General features: G+C 42.1%; 1 protein-coding gene and 1 non-coding gene across 2 annotated transcripts; one reads left to right on the plus strand and one right to left on the minus strand.

The window, feature by feature from the left end:
* Positions 1-5,468: 5,468 nt before the first annotated feature.
* Positions 5,469-5,574, minus strand: LOC118492826. Its single transcript, XR_004894827.1, has one exon. It is a non-coding gene; the product is annotated as a small nucleolar RNA R71 (small nucleolar RNA).
* Positions 5,575-11,180: 5,606 nt separating this feature from the next.
* On the plus strand, positions 11,181-13,897 carry LOC110941085. The gene is made up of 2 exons (XM_022182700.2): positions 11,181-11,414; positions 11,747-13,897. The coding sequence occupies exon 2, from the start codon at positions 11,749-11,751 to the stop codon at positions 13,462-13,464; it is 1,716 nt and encodes a 571-aa protein (XP_022038392.1). The 5' UTR covers positions 11,181-11,414; positions 11,747-11,748; the 3' UTR covers positions 13,465-13,897.
* Positions 13,898-14,711: the final 814 nt, after the last annotated feature.

The following is a 14,711-nucleotide window of genomic DNA, read 5'->3' on the forward strand; positions in this document are numbered from 1 at the left end:
GTAGTGTGTTCGTGTGTTGCGAGCGATAGCGAGTAGCGTAGCGAGTAGTATAACGTACGAGAGTTCTTAGTTTGTTCACGATTAGTTAATGTTTGAGATTACGGAAGTTGTGCGAGTTGTGCGCGTTTTGTAAAACGATGAGCGGAAAGAGACAAAGCGTAAAATCTCCAAAATCGAAACATATAAACACATAAAATCGATAACGCGTAAAAATCAGCGATTGTAGGCTTAAATCGAAAATAGAGTGCCTTGGGTGTTAGGCATCGACTACCCAGAGTGATTCAACTATTCACAACGACCTCGAGTACACGCTTTGGCCTAATAGACTGTGCTCTCACTAAAACACGATGAACGGCACTCATCCTTCCAGTTACTACATGACTCGAGTCATCAGAACAGTCGAGACTTTGGTGGGAGTTTCTAAAATCAAAGTAGGGAGTGGAACTGGTTATTAAGATGTGGGCTTCACCCCTAACTTAACAACTTTGCTCCTAAAAGTGTGGCAAAACCACGAGATAGAGATAGAGGATTTCGTCGAGATACGGATGTCACTCCTAACTCAACGAAGATTCTCGTGCTGGGAGTAAAATACGCGTAGAGTGAGTGATCTTATCGAGAGTTCCTGGTTTTCACACCTAATCTCGACCCAATCGCTCGGTTGTGTTATGCGAGCATTTTCAAAAATGTGTATATTGTGGTAGCCTTAGGATAGGCTTGTAGTATTTTGCCTTAGGAAAGGCTCCTTTGTATCAAACTGTAGTATGCGGGTTCGTACGAAGATGTAATTTTTCGCGAGTTCGAACGAGAATATCAAAAGTGGGTTCGTAGTGATGTGCGTGAAGTGTGTTATAATTTGGATATATATTTTAAGCCCTTTTTACACTTTTTAGCCAAGTTTTAAATTTATAAAACACGATATTTACTAAGACTAAACACACATATGGGCAAGTGCACCCATCGTGGACGTAGTATAGTGTTGGTAAGATACCGAGGTCGTCCAAGGACACAAGAGCTTTTAGTACCGGTTTATCCTCAAAGTCTAATCAAATCAAAATGTTAGAAAAAGATTTTTAAACTAAGAAAATAAAACTAACTAAATGCTGAAAAATAAAATAAAAATAAAAATAGATAGACAAGATGAATCACTTGGATCCAACTCGTGTATTAGTATAACCTTTGATTATTTTTGCACTTTTGCACTTGTTTAAGAGATTATCTTAGTTATTGTAGTAGGCCTCTCTTTTGAAGGCGACGTTACCCTCAACCCAGTAGTTTGAGTCAGCAAAGATACAATCCTAAAGGGTCGGATTATTGAAAGAAAATGAATTAAGTTATTAATGCAAATTATGGTAGGCCCCTCTTTTGGAGGTGACGTTACCCTCGACTAAGTAGTCTGAGTCAGCAGGGATACAGTCCTAAATAGCCGGGTTATAGTATTAATAGTAGTTTACTTATGAGGGGGTCAAAGAGTTTGGATCCCCGCATCCAATACCTTTGGGTATTGAAGGAGATCCTACTAAATTTGACCCAGGTCCCTTGCAGGACCTCTAAACGCTGAACAAGGGCAAGACCCTTACCAAACCGTTCCCTTAACCCCCGACCAGGCAGCCAACATACCTCCATATAGACCGTGGAGATATGAATGGTGAAAATCTTTTATTTTATATAGACAGTAAAATAATGCCAAGACACCACGGACAAACGATAAGGAAAAGTCACCTTCAACATAAGAAACTAGTTATTAAAGTCACTAATACAAAACCAAATAAAAAGTGCAAAAGATTAAAAATAAAAAGTATTATACTAAAAACTTGTCTTCACCAAGTGATGTAAGAGACTTAGGCAAACATGGCCTTGATTGTCAAGAACTCTTACGATCAATCTTGGATCCCGAGACGACTCACACACTCTATGATGGACAATGGATGATGGTGGTGGATGATGGTGTTGTGATGGTGGTGGGTGGTGGATGAAGTGTGAGAGAGGTGGTGTGCCAAGGGATGAGTTGCAATGAAGCCAAGCACTCCTATTTATAGGCTGAACAGAGGCCTGGGCACGGCCCCATGTCCGCTGGGCACGGCCCTGTGCCTGTCTGACACTATCTCTCCTCATTAATTGTAATTCGCAATTACAATTAATGCGCCTGCAGTACTTTGGGCACGCCCCCGTGTTCACTGGGCATGGCCCCGTGGTGAGCAATAGAAGCTTCTACAGGTTTGTCTTTTCTGCTGCTTCTTGGGCACGGCCCCGTGCTCGCTGAGCACGGGGCGTGTTCAGTCTCCTGCCTTCTCTGTTTTGCTTGAGAGGATGCTGTCGAGGGGTCGGGCAATCCACTTTTGTTCCTTTTCTTGTATTTATGTTAGATTTAGCTGTCTTTTTGCTTCTTTTGTTAATTTGAGCTCATTTAATCCCGAAAATACAAAAGGAAGACAAAAACACACTTTTTCCAACATTAATACTTAAAAAGGGTTAGTTTTATGCCTCATTTGATGTAATTTATATGTTGTATTTTACACACATCAGTTGTAACCCCTACTGGGTTCGCACGAAGCTGGTCTGTTCATACTTAGACTATGGTCTAGGTCAATTCTACACGACTCGACCTAATTCCCTATAGTTATGACTCTGATACCAATCTATCACACCCCAACCGATGGAGAAAACATCGAGGCGCGGCACTAGGTGAACCAGATTGCTCAAGAGAATCAATAACAACTATTAAATGGCAATATTTAAAAGGATCATTGTCCCATACCAATAAATAAACACTCCACAAATAGTTATCACAGAGTCACATCTCTTAAACAAAACAAGTCCGACAACTTAGATTTCTATTAGAAGAGTTTCTAGACTGCCTATCTTGATTTCCAGCATAACATCCAATTAACATGTCACATACGTTAAAATAGAAGTCAATACATAAAGTAAAGGTGAGTACATGACGGGTGGTCCTTGGGACAACCCTTAAGCATGTTAAGATATGAAATAATCCTCCATTTAACCGCGTAATTATCTTGAATTAGATAACTACGATGCTTATGTTTCAGGTGCGAATTAGGAGATAAGAGATGGATAAAAGGCAGCTTATGGATGCTTTGGTGGAAAACGGGTCGAGAGAAGAACACAAGACAAAACATAGGAGTCAAGGATGCTGAGTACCGTAAATTACGGTTCTACCGTAATTTACGGTAGACTTGATTTTTGTTGATTCCTGCACCGTAACACAGGCTTGATTCACCGTAACAATCTGATGGCCACCGTAAATTACGGTGGAGCCGTAATTTACGGTGGTGCCTGAACGTGAAATGTGTAACTGCCACAATATACTCGTTTTTTGTGTGTCTTTTGGTATTATCTCATCATTGACGGTTCTTGGAGACTTTGGGAGCGAATTTGGAGTACTTGCTTGGTTTGTGAACATTTCTAAACATTCGGTTTGTGTTTTTAATCTTTATGAACATTAGATTGATGTTGATGATGATTCACCGAGCCATGTCCGGCTAAACTCTTCGGTGATCATCCTAGGTGAATGTTTCTAAGACTTTTGTGTGTTAATTTCTGCATTTCTAGAATGATATTTTGCGTTGCTTGAATGTCATGGTGTATGTTTGATTGTTTGTAGTGCGTTAATCTATATCACAATTTCTAGTCTTGATCGTACGTTCTTGGTGCCGTTGGCAACCGAGATATCACGGGAAGGGTTAGGGTTGGTTATTGGTTAATAGGTCATCGGGAAACAACCTCGCATTATCTAATCCGAGTACTTTGTTCCCTTTTATCACTTCAATCACACATACACGAGTTATGTCTATGTAACTCTTTCTAGTGAAATTGCACACAATTGTTTAAAGAAACTGAAACCTAGGGTGATCATTGTTCTCTCCTAATTGTTTACAACCTACTTTGATTTGAATTAGTTCTTAATTTAGTTTTCTAAAACAACAATCCACAACCTTGAATTTTAATTTTCTGCAATTTAGTTTAATTTTAGTATAAATACAAAGCTACACAATCAACACATTTTCCACATACTCCCTGAGTTCGATACCCTACTACCACTAACTACAGTTGTTTAGGGATTAAATTTGCGTGACCCACGACATCACGTCAAATTTTGGCGCCGTTGCCGGGGAGTAGTGCGCAACGTGTGTTAATTTCATAGTTTTGTTTGTTATTTTCGGGTTTACGCTGGTTGTGTTTAGTGTGCAGGTACTTGAGGTGTATGCATACTAGAGGCTCTCACAGGTCATCACCGCTATCGTTTGATCCGGAAATTGAAAGAACGCTACGACAAAACCGAGTTTTAGTGAGAGAAAACAAAATCATTGGTTCACCCACTTCACCCATTACACCGAGAAACATCATGGCTGATTCTCAGATACCACCTACAACCAGTCAAACAACCTCATCCTTTATACCTACTTCCACCCAACCATCACCAAACACTACATTACCTAATACCACCGCTGGGTTTACACCAACCAATTCCACTCAACCAATCACCACTCAAAATGAGCCTACCATCACTTACGATCCATCCACCACAATCCCACCATTATCTCACTTCTTTCCCCCAACTACGGGTCAATCATCATCTACCTTCACAATTGCACCCAATTCAACTATTGTGCATACTACCCCATCCTTTAGACCACAACAATCGGGTTTTCAGTATTCAAACATTCCATTTGGGCAAACCTCGGGAATGCAAGGGGGTGATTATGATGAGGGATTTGAAGACTTTGAGGGGTATGAAGATGATGGGTATGGTTATGGAGATTATGGTGATCAAGGAGATTTTGGGTATGTTCAAAGTCAATCTCAAGGGATGGCGAGTGTTGGTGGAATGCAACATCAACAACTTATACCACAACATATTCGGCCAAGACCACAAGGGCCACCAATGCCACAACCGATTCCATTGCAACAGGTCCGGCCACAACATGTACACCAACAACCAGTTCAAAGACCGCCTCAGCGCCCACCGATGCGACCACAACAGTTTCAACAACCGATCGCACCGCAAGGGCAAGTACCAAGACCGAATGGGCCGATTATTCCGAGAGGTAGGTATGGTGTGCCACGAAGACATCTTAGAGAACAAGCAAGGGGAATAGAGGCACATTTCAGGCCAATCATTACTCAAAACCCCTCACCGGTGGTTATCCCTCACAACAACCAAGGGAGAACTTTTGAAGTAAGAACAAACTCGTTGCAAAGTTTACCGAAGTATAAAGGGTTAGCAACGGAGGAGCCGTATTTCCATCTAGAGGCCTATGACTCAATTTGCAACACTTTTGGGAGTCAAGGTTTTTCGGCCGATGAAGTCAAGTTAGTCTTATTTCAGTTTTCGTTGGAAGAGAAAGCTAAGAAATGGTTCTATACATTACCTTCAGCATCAATTTATACATGGGGGGAGATGCAACAAACCTTTTTGGATGAATTCTACACCGCCCAAAAGACTAATGATGCGCGGAAGGGGTTGAGAAGCTTTCAACAACAACACGGTGAGATGTTCCATGAGGCGTTTGAGCGTTTTAACATGATGATTAAAAACTGCCCTCATCATGGGATTGAGTTATGGGAGTTAATGAACGCTTTTCATGAGGGGTTAAGTGCCGAAGATGCACGAGATTTAATGTCTATCACCGGAGGGACATTTGGAACGAATTATGAGAATGAAGATTGGGAGTTTTTGGAGAGTATGGCAACTACATCAAAAAGGAAAGCCCAAGCTTCGAGGAGAGCCCGACCGACAACTAACCGACCACAAGTGCATGCCATAGATGAAGGTAATGTTCAAACTACTAATCAAATTTATGATGTGTGTGCTTTGTGTAATGAAATAGGTCACGCGGCTGAAAATTGCCAAGGAATGTTGGAAGGGCAATATGAGGAAGTTCATGCGGTCCAAGGTCAAGGCCAAGGAGGAGGTGGTAGGAACTACAACAACATGAATTCTAATACCTACCACCCCGGGTTGAGGAATCACCCGAATTTTAGATATGGGAACCCGTCAAATCAAGCGAACCCAAATTTTCAAGGTAGCCAAGGTAATTTTGGTTCACGGCCATCCTATAATAACCAAGGTGGGTACCGGGGCGGAAATAACCAAGGGTATCAAAAACAATACCAAACGGGTCAAGATCAAAGGGGATCTTCGGGTGGAAATGAGGTGATGGAGATGCTTAAAAGCATGCAATTGGAAATGCAAAAGCGAAATCAACTTGATGAAGTGCGGATGCAAAAAGATGAGGTTCGCGATAAAAGCATCCAGTCACTAATGACTCAAATGGGGCAATTAGCAACCGATGTGGCGGAACTAAAGAAAGGTAAGGGTCAACTTCCAAGCGACACAAAGGTAAACCCTTCACACGGTTCGTCACGAGGTAATGTTAATATTAACCATGTTAGTGTGTTAAGAAGTGGTAAAGAGTTTAAGGCCAATTTGTCACCCGAATTGGTCGAGGGGGTGGTTGAGGACATCACAGGAATGGAAAGTGATGATGAACTTGCACCGGTTAAACCACAAGAAACAACTATTAAAAAACCGGGGTTGGGTGAAAGTGAAAAAAGTAAAAATGAAAAGAATGAAAAAATAGAGGGTGAACCGAGTCAAGTTCCATTCCCATCGGCTTTACTTGACCCGGGAAAGAAAAATTTTATTGTGTCAAGGGGTCCTCAAAAAGAGGAAATGTGGGATATGTTCAAACAAGTTAAAATAAATCTCCCACTTCTTGATGCAATAAAACAAGTTCCCGCTTATGCAAAATTTTTAAAAGAATTATGCACACAAAAGAGGCAAAACAAGAAAAAAGTGCCTAAGCGGGTAGATTTGACCGGGCAAGTGAGTGCGGTGTTGAATGGGGAGCTTCCTCCTAAGCTCCAAGATCCGGGCACGCCATTGATTAATGTACAAGTTGGTAATTTTCAAATGGCTAAGGCGTTGCTAGATCTCGGAGCCGGAGTTAGCATTTTACCGGGGGGATTATACGACCAATATGACTTTGGTCCATTAGCAAGGGTAGAGACAACGGTTGTTTTGGCCGATTTGTCTCATAAGTTGCCCCGGGGTATGGTTCAAAATGTTATTGTTAAAATTGATGAGTTTTACTACCCGGTGGATTTTTTGGTTTTGGACTACTCATCGGCGGACCCTAAACAACAACAAAACATAATCTTGGGTCGGCCATTTTTAAGCACCGCGCATGCTATTATCGACTGTAGATTTGGTACGGTTGATATGGCATTCGGAAATCGAAAAATGCGTTTGAATGTTTTCACTAACAATTCTAATGCTAATGGTGTTGACGAGTGTTTTATGGCAGACATAGTAGATGGATGCAACCCGCATGAGTATGAGGAGGATGGTTTGGATATTTGCCTGTGTGACTTTTCTGAACAGGTACATGCTTATGCACTACGGGTTGAAGAGGAGGCACAAGATGTGATGGCGCTGAAAGAAGGTAGACCACCATGGACCCATCAATTCGAGGGTCTACCGGTGGAAATCGATTCGGGTACAAAACCATCGTTGGAGGAACCACCAAAGTTAGAGCTTAAGGACTTGCCGGGCCACTTGAAGTATGTATTTTTAGGGGATAATGACACTTTGCCGGTCATTATTGCCTCTAATTTGGAAGTGGCACAAGAGCAAGCCTTGATGGAGGTGTTAAAAGCGAACAAGGGTGCTATTGGATGGACGATTGCCGATCTTAAAGGAATTAGTCCATCCATCGTCATGCACAAAATTATCACAACCGAAGATGCCAAACCGACACGAGAAGCTCAAAGGCGGTTGAACCCGAACCTAAGGGAGGTAGTAAAAAAGGAGGTAATTAAATGGTTGGATGCGGGAATCATCTATCCGATTTCGGATAGTGCTTGGGTGAGTCCCACCCAGGTTGTGCCTAAGAAGGCCGGTATTCAAGTAGTCAAGGACGAAAGTGGTGAACAAATTGCCACCCGACCGGTTACCGGATGGCGGGTGTGTATTGACTACAGAAAACTGAATGCCGCCACTTCTAAGGACCATTTCCCGCTACCGTTTATTGACCAAATTATTGAAAAATTGTCGGGTCAAAAATATTATTGCTTCTTAGATGGGTATTCGGGTTATAATCAAATTGCCATACACCCGGATGACCAACACAAGACCACCTTCACATGCCCATACGGCACTTTTGCCTTTAGGCGAATGCCGTTTGGGTTGTGTAATGCTCCGGCAACTTTTCAACGATGTATGATGAGTATTTTCTCGGACATGGTTGGAGAGTCGCTTGAAGTGTTCATGGATGATTTTTCCATTTTTGGCACCACTTTTGATGCTTGTCTCAACGAATTGGAAAAGGTTTTAAAAAGGTGCGTTGAGAAAAATTTGGTGCTAAGTTGGGAGAAAAGTCACTTCATGGTGCAAGAGGGCATTGTGTTGGGACACGTGATTTCGGAAAGGGGGATGGAGGTGGATAAGGCAAAGATACGGGTAATTTCATCATTGCCACCTCCTAAAAATGTTAAGGGTGTACGGTCATTCTTGGGACACGCGGGTTTTTATCGACGTTTCATTAAGGGTTTTAGTGTTATCACCAAACCCTTATGCAATTTGTTATTAAAAGATGTCCCGTTTGACTTTACTAATGAATGTATGCAAGCGTTTACTGTTTTGAAGGAACATTTGGTCAAGGCGCCTATCTTGCAACCACCTGATTGGTCAAAGCCGTTCGAGATAATGTGTGATGCAAGCGATACCACTATTGGTGCAGTTTTGGGTCAACGGGTTGACAAGAAGCCGGTGGTTATTTACTATGCAAGCAAAACTTTATCCGAAGCGCAACTTAATTACACCACAACCGAGAAGGAGTTACTAGCGGTGGTGTATGCTTTGGATAAGTTTCGCTCGTATATTTGGGGAAGCAAGGTAGTGGTTTACTCGGATCATAGTGCGGTTCGGTACTTGATGGAGAAAAAGGATGCAAAGCCGCGGTTGATTCGGTGGGTCTTATTGTTACAAGAGTTTGATCTTGAGATCCGAGACAAAAAGGGATGTGAGAATGTTGTCGCGGATCATTTGTCCCGAATCCCGTTGGAAGGTGTAGATGATGCAAGTGAAATCAATGAACGGTTCCCCGATGAACAATTGTTGGCCGTTTCTACTTATGTTGCCCCTTGGTATGCTCATTATGTTAACTATTTGGCCAAGGGTGCGATTCCAAATCATTGGACTAAGAAGAGACGACAACAGTTTTCTAGTCAAGTGAAGCAATATATATGGGATGAACCCGACTTGTTCAAAATCGGGGCTGATCAAGTGATAAGAAGATGTGTTCCCGAAACTGAAGTTTTAGAGATATTGACCCATGCTCATTCATCCGCATGTGGGGGCCATTTTAGTGGGAATAAGACAGGCTATCGGGTGTTATCGAGTGGGTTTTATTGGCCCACGATTTTCAAGGATGCTCGTGAGTATGCCCGAAATTGCATCAATTGTCAAAGAATGGGAAGCATTTCGAAACGTGATGAAATGCCGTTGCAACCAATTTTGGTAGTGGAGGTATTTGATGTTTGGGGAATAGACTTCATGGGTCCTTTCCCAAACTCAAATGGGTTTTTATACATATTGGTTGCGGTTGATTATGTGTCGAAATGGATTGAAGCTATTGCCACAAGGACCAACGATCATTCCGTTGTATGTAAGTTTGTGCAATCCAACATTTTTTCTCGTTTCGGTGTACCTCGGGTGATAATAAGTGATGGTGGTTCACATTTCAAAAATTTCAATTTTGGAAAGTTGTTGAAGAGATATAGTGTGAATCACCGTGTGGCTACACCGTACCACCCACAAACGAGTGGTCAAGTGGAGGTATCTAACCGCCAAATCAAAGAAATTCTAATGAAGACGGTTAGAACGGATAGGAAAGATTGGTCAACCAAGCTTGATGACGCATTGTGGGCGTATCGCACGGCTTTCAAAACCCCACTTGATACCACTCCGTATCGAATGGTTTACGGGAAAGGATGTCATTTGCCTATGGAGTTGGCACATAGGGCATATTGGGCAATTAAAACAGTGAATGCGGACTATGATGAAGCGGGTCGGGCGAGGAAGCTTCAACTGAATGAAATTGAAGAGATAAGGGACCAAGCGTATGAGTGTGCATCCGCATACAAAGACAAACTGAAAAAGGTTCATGATGCGAAGATAAAGAAGAAGAACTTTGAAGTGGGTCAAAAAGTGTGGTTATACAATTCAAGGTTGAAAATGTTCGCGGGGAAACTAAAGAGCAAGTGGATGGGCCCTTATGTTGTCCGACGAGTGGGAAGGTTCGGGGATGTTGACATTCAAGACGAGCGAACATTGAAACAACAAACGGTGAACGGTCACCGGTTAAAGCCGTATTTGGATGGCAATGACATCAACAATTTGGAGCTTGACAAAGCGGGCTACATCCTACGCCCGGTTGAGGAGGAACATTCGTAAGAGGCCCAGGTTTGGTGATAGTGTACATAGTAGTTTTGTTTTGTTTTGTTTGTATAGTTGCATAATTGCCATAGTTCCTCGAAGTCCGTGTTCGAAACAAGTGTGGGGAAATTCGGGTCGCGAATTGCTCTTACATCGTGTTGAGGACAACACGGGATTTTTGAGGGGGTAGGGTGATTTTTCCAAGTTTTTGAAATACTTAAAAAAACATAAAAAATCGAAAAAAAATTTAAAACATCTAAAAAAAAAAATTTGGTCACATAAACCTCAAGTTTTGCCGAAATGCACATGCCCAGTGTTCACCGTAAATTACGGTGGAGCCGTAATTTACGGTGGTTGTTAAAAATTTTTTGAGTTTTATGGTGAAAACCCTCTGTGTTACGGTGAAAATTGAGGCCTGCAGGTTACCGTAAATTACGGTATTGCCGTAATTTACGGTGGAAAAAAAAAATGGTTGGAGTTTACGGTGGAAACAACCTGAATTACGGTGAATATTTGACATCCAGGTCTCACCGTAATTTACGGTGAGACCGTAAATTACGGTACGCGATGAAATGGTTTCCGTCGGTTCGGTTCCGTATGTATATAAAAAAAAAAAAAAAAAACAATAAAAAAAAAAACGAAAACAAACAGGCTTTCACGTGCATTAACCCCATCCACTCATTCATTCTTTACTTTCCACCAACTTCTTCTTCTCCAAGAACCCACATCCTCCTTCTTCTTCTTCCACCTTCTTTTCTTCATAAAACCTTCAATCCTTGCCCAAATCAAGTGAGATTTTGGTCTAAATCGACTAATTTTTCACAAGCTTCGTGATTGTGAGGAGGAATTCCAGAGAAACCGCGGTTTTGGGGTCGAAGTTTGAAACCCTAGGTTGAGATAATTTGGGGGTTTTGGGATTTTTAGTTTCACAAGCATCCTCTCATCTTGAAACAAGGTATGAACACTTATTTTACTCTATTATGGAGATGCATTGTGAAAAACAAGGTGATTTAGGTTATATGTTCTTGCCCACTTGCTTGTTGCTAGGATATGAGTATGGAATTGTTATTGAACATGGTTGATGGTTGTAGATGTAGGAATTATGGTTAAAGTAGTGAACTTTTGGGATGTTCTACATTGTAGAGACACCATGCCCAATTTTTGAAAAATCCTTGATACATTTTGGGTTCACTAACATCTACAACCATGGCAACAAGCAAGTGTGGGGATGATTTGTGAAGAGAATGTTAATTTTTGTGTTATTTTGTTGTTTCTTCATGTGTGTAGGAATGGCAAAGACAAAGGAAAAGCCGGGTTCAAGTTCATCCTCGTCAAGAGGCAAAGGCAAGGAGAAGGAGCAGCCATCGAAGAAGAGGCAATATCTTGGTAGGGTTAGTGAAAGCAAAAGCGAGGAAGAAGAAGAGATGCAGTTAGACCCAAGAGATAAACCGGTGTGGAATTCGGGGTCATTGGATGACCAACCCGAAATTTGGCAGCCAACTTTGTATAACGATTGCATGAACAAGTTAAAGAATAAAGCGGCCGCATTCATCTGTGAAAGAGATGTTGATGAGCCTCAGTTGGGCCAGTTCGGGGTGTATGACAAGTTCCGTGCTTTGGGTTGGGAAGGAGCACTCAAGTGTTGGGATAAGGATAAGAGCAATTTGTTTTTGACTGAGATTCAGGAGTGGATGGCAACGCTTAAATGTCACAACTTCCACAGGCCATCACAAATGAAGTTGGTTGGGACGGTACATGGGGTACCAGTTGAAATGTCATTCGATACGTTGAAGAAGTTGGGAAAATATGATAGCCTTCCAACTAGGGAGTACATGATTCCCACGCTTGATGATTTATTGCTCAAACCCGAGAAGCACGTGACATGGAACAGTATGTTGGCTGATTTGTTTTTGCCCGGTAGGTATGGTGGCGTGTTATACCGAAAAAATCTGAAGATAGAAGCCAAGCTCTTGCATACGATCTGCTTACTTAATGTCATCCCAAGGAGAGGGGATAAAGAACAGGTGAGGTTTCCAGAGATACCTGTTCTGTACTCATTGATGCACGGGTCCCCACGGTTTCCAATCCGCTACCTGATCATGCACCATTTGTGGATATGTCGGAACAAATACGGGAGAGACATTGTCCCGTACTGTCGCATCATAACGGGCTTAATGAAACAGCAGAAGGCACTCACATCTGAAGACCGTGGTTTAACGAAAAGGCACTTGCCTTTTACTTTGGATAGGTTGGGAAGTGTTTGGACTTATACTTCGTCTGAACGTTATCACAAGCTGAAATCGGAGGGTCAACGGTGGAGGGCGTTGAAATTAGGTGCAAGGGAGTTGTTACCGGGAGAACCGGATGAACCTGAGAGTGATGAAGAGTTAGTTCCGAGTGGGGATGACGATTACGCAGACGAGCCAACGGGTGGTGCAAATGTTGGTTTTGGGGCTTTTCATGGTGGTCATGGTGGCACATTTTACGACTATGCGCAGCAACCATATGAGCCGGGGTGGGCTTATAGTGGTTCAATGCAGGAGGTGATCGAGAGCCAACGCCCGCCGGCGGCCATCTTTGATACTTGGTCGGGTTCGGAGAGGTCGTTATTTGATCAAGGCACGCGGAATAGCGCTAGTATTGAGCGGGCGCTTAAACATAGCTTCGACCGCAATGAATTATGGCACCGAACCCACGCATATTCGCAGGAGGTGGAAATGAATAACCGATATCACGATGATCAGATGAGGCGGATGCATGCGGATTGGCATGCCGGAAGGCCGGTGGTTGAGGATCCACAACATGTGGATTATGCCTCATTGCCACCGTATGATGGCAGCGTTTCGTATCCGACTCCACAACTCCACCATTCTCAGTGGCTTGATCCAAGAAGGCAAGAGGGACCACAACAACAAGAGGGAAGCAGTAGCGGCTCGTTCGGGTTTGGAGAATGGAACGATATGATGTCGTCCATTTTTGGGCCCCCAGGACCGCGTTATTATTGATCAGGTGGTATTCTCTCTCTTGTATAGTTTGTATATATTTGTTGGTGTATGTTGATTATGGTGGGAGGATGGGTGGTGATTGATCATATGATTGATTGTTGGGTTTGGTTGGTTGGTGGTGTTGTGTTTAAAATGAAAAACATAAAAAAAATATAAAATAAAAAAATACAAAAAAAGAAATTTGGGGTTTGAGATGAGAAGCTTCTTGTGGATGTTGAAGTGGGTTAGTGATCAAAGCCTCCCAAAGCCATACATTGGGGTCAATGTATCCCAAGTGTGGGGATGGGGGGAATTTTTTTGAAGATTTTTGAAAAATTTTAAGCCGAGCAAAACAATGTGAAATCTTGTCGCCCTAATTTATTCCCAAGTCAATGCACCGGCAACCCTTATTACCCTTTTCATTCTTGGTGAGAGTTGTAGCCACACGTGTATATAAATAATCTTTGATGAGAGTGGCTACGGGTGGGGGTGTGTTAGAACTTGTGCTTGAATGCAATTTGAATCCGTTGTTAGACATGAATGTAGAAAGGATAAGGGCATTAGGTAGCCTCGTCGGTTGTGTGAGTGAGTGTGGGATTTGGGGGGTTGGACCTCATAAGTTATATATATGAGCATGGTAGTGAGAGGGGCGGGGGTTTGGTCATTTAGTTGCCCAATTTTGTGCCTAAAGCCTATCATTTGTTTCCCCTAGCTACTTACTTGAAAATGTACCCAAATTTGACCCGGTCTTATAGCATTAGTGATATAATTAGTAGTTTATGAGTTTGAAATAGTCATGGTTAGTGTATTATCGTTTTGTGTGTTGAAAAAAAAAATGAAAAGAAAAAAAAAATGAAAAAAAAAAGAAAAAAAAAAGAAGGTTTCATTGTCTTGTATATAGTAGTATGCATTGTTAGTTGTTTTTGGTAGTTGTAATAAAAAGACCGGGTCGAATTTTCGCTACTCATATATATTCCATTTCCTACCCATACACCTAGCCACGTTACAACCTTTAAGCCCCTTTGATTTGCATTCATGTTTGACCCATTATAGGAGAATAGTTGATTCAGGTACAAGCTTATGATTGCGCAACCACTCGTTTGCCTAGTGTGTGCCTAGCTTATCTTTGCTAGTTTCCACTTGTAGCCGAGAGGAGAGAAATTGTGAGGGGTGCATTGCTTGGGCATTAACAAAGGGGTTGATTAAGAAATTGCATGATTTGTTTGGTTTGATTTGATCACTTGTTTCGAAGCTATGTTGATGAGTTG

The sequence above is a fragment of the Helianthus annuus genome, chromosome 5 (assembly GCF_002127325.2).
Source record: "Helianthus annuus cultivar XRQ/B chromosome 5, HanXRQr2.0-SUNRISE, whole genome shotgun sequence".
Taxonomy (NCBI): domain Eukaryota; kingdom Viridiplantae; phylum Streptophyta; class Magnoliopsida; order Asterales; family Asteraceae; genus Helianthus; species Helianthus annuus.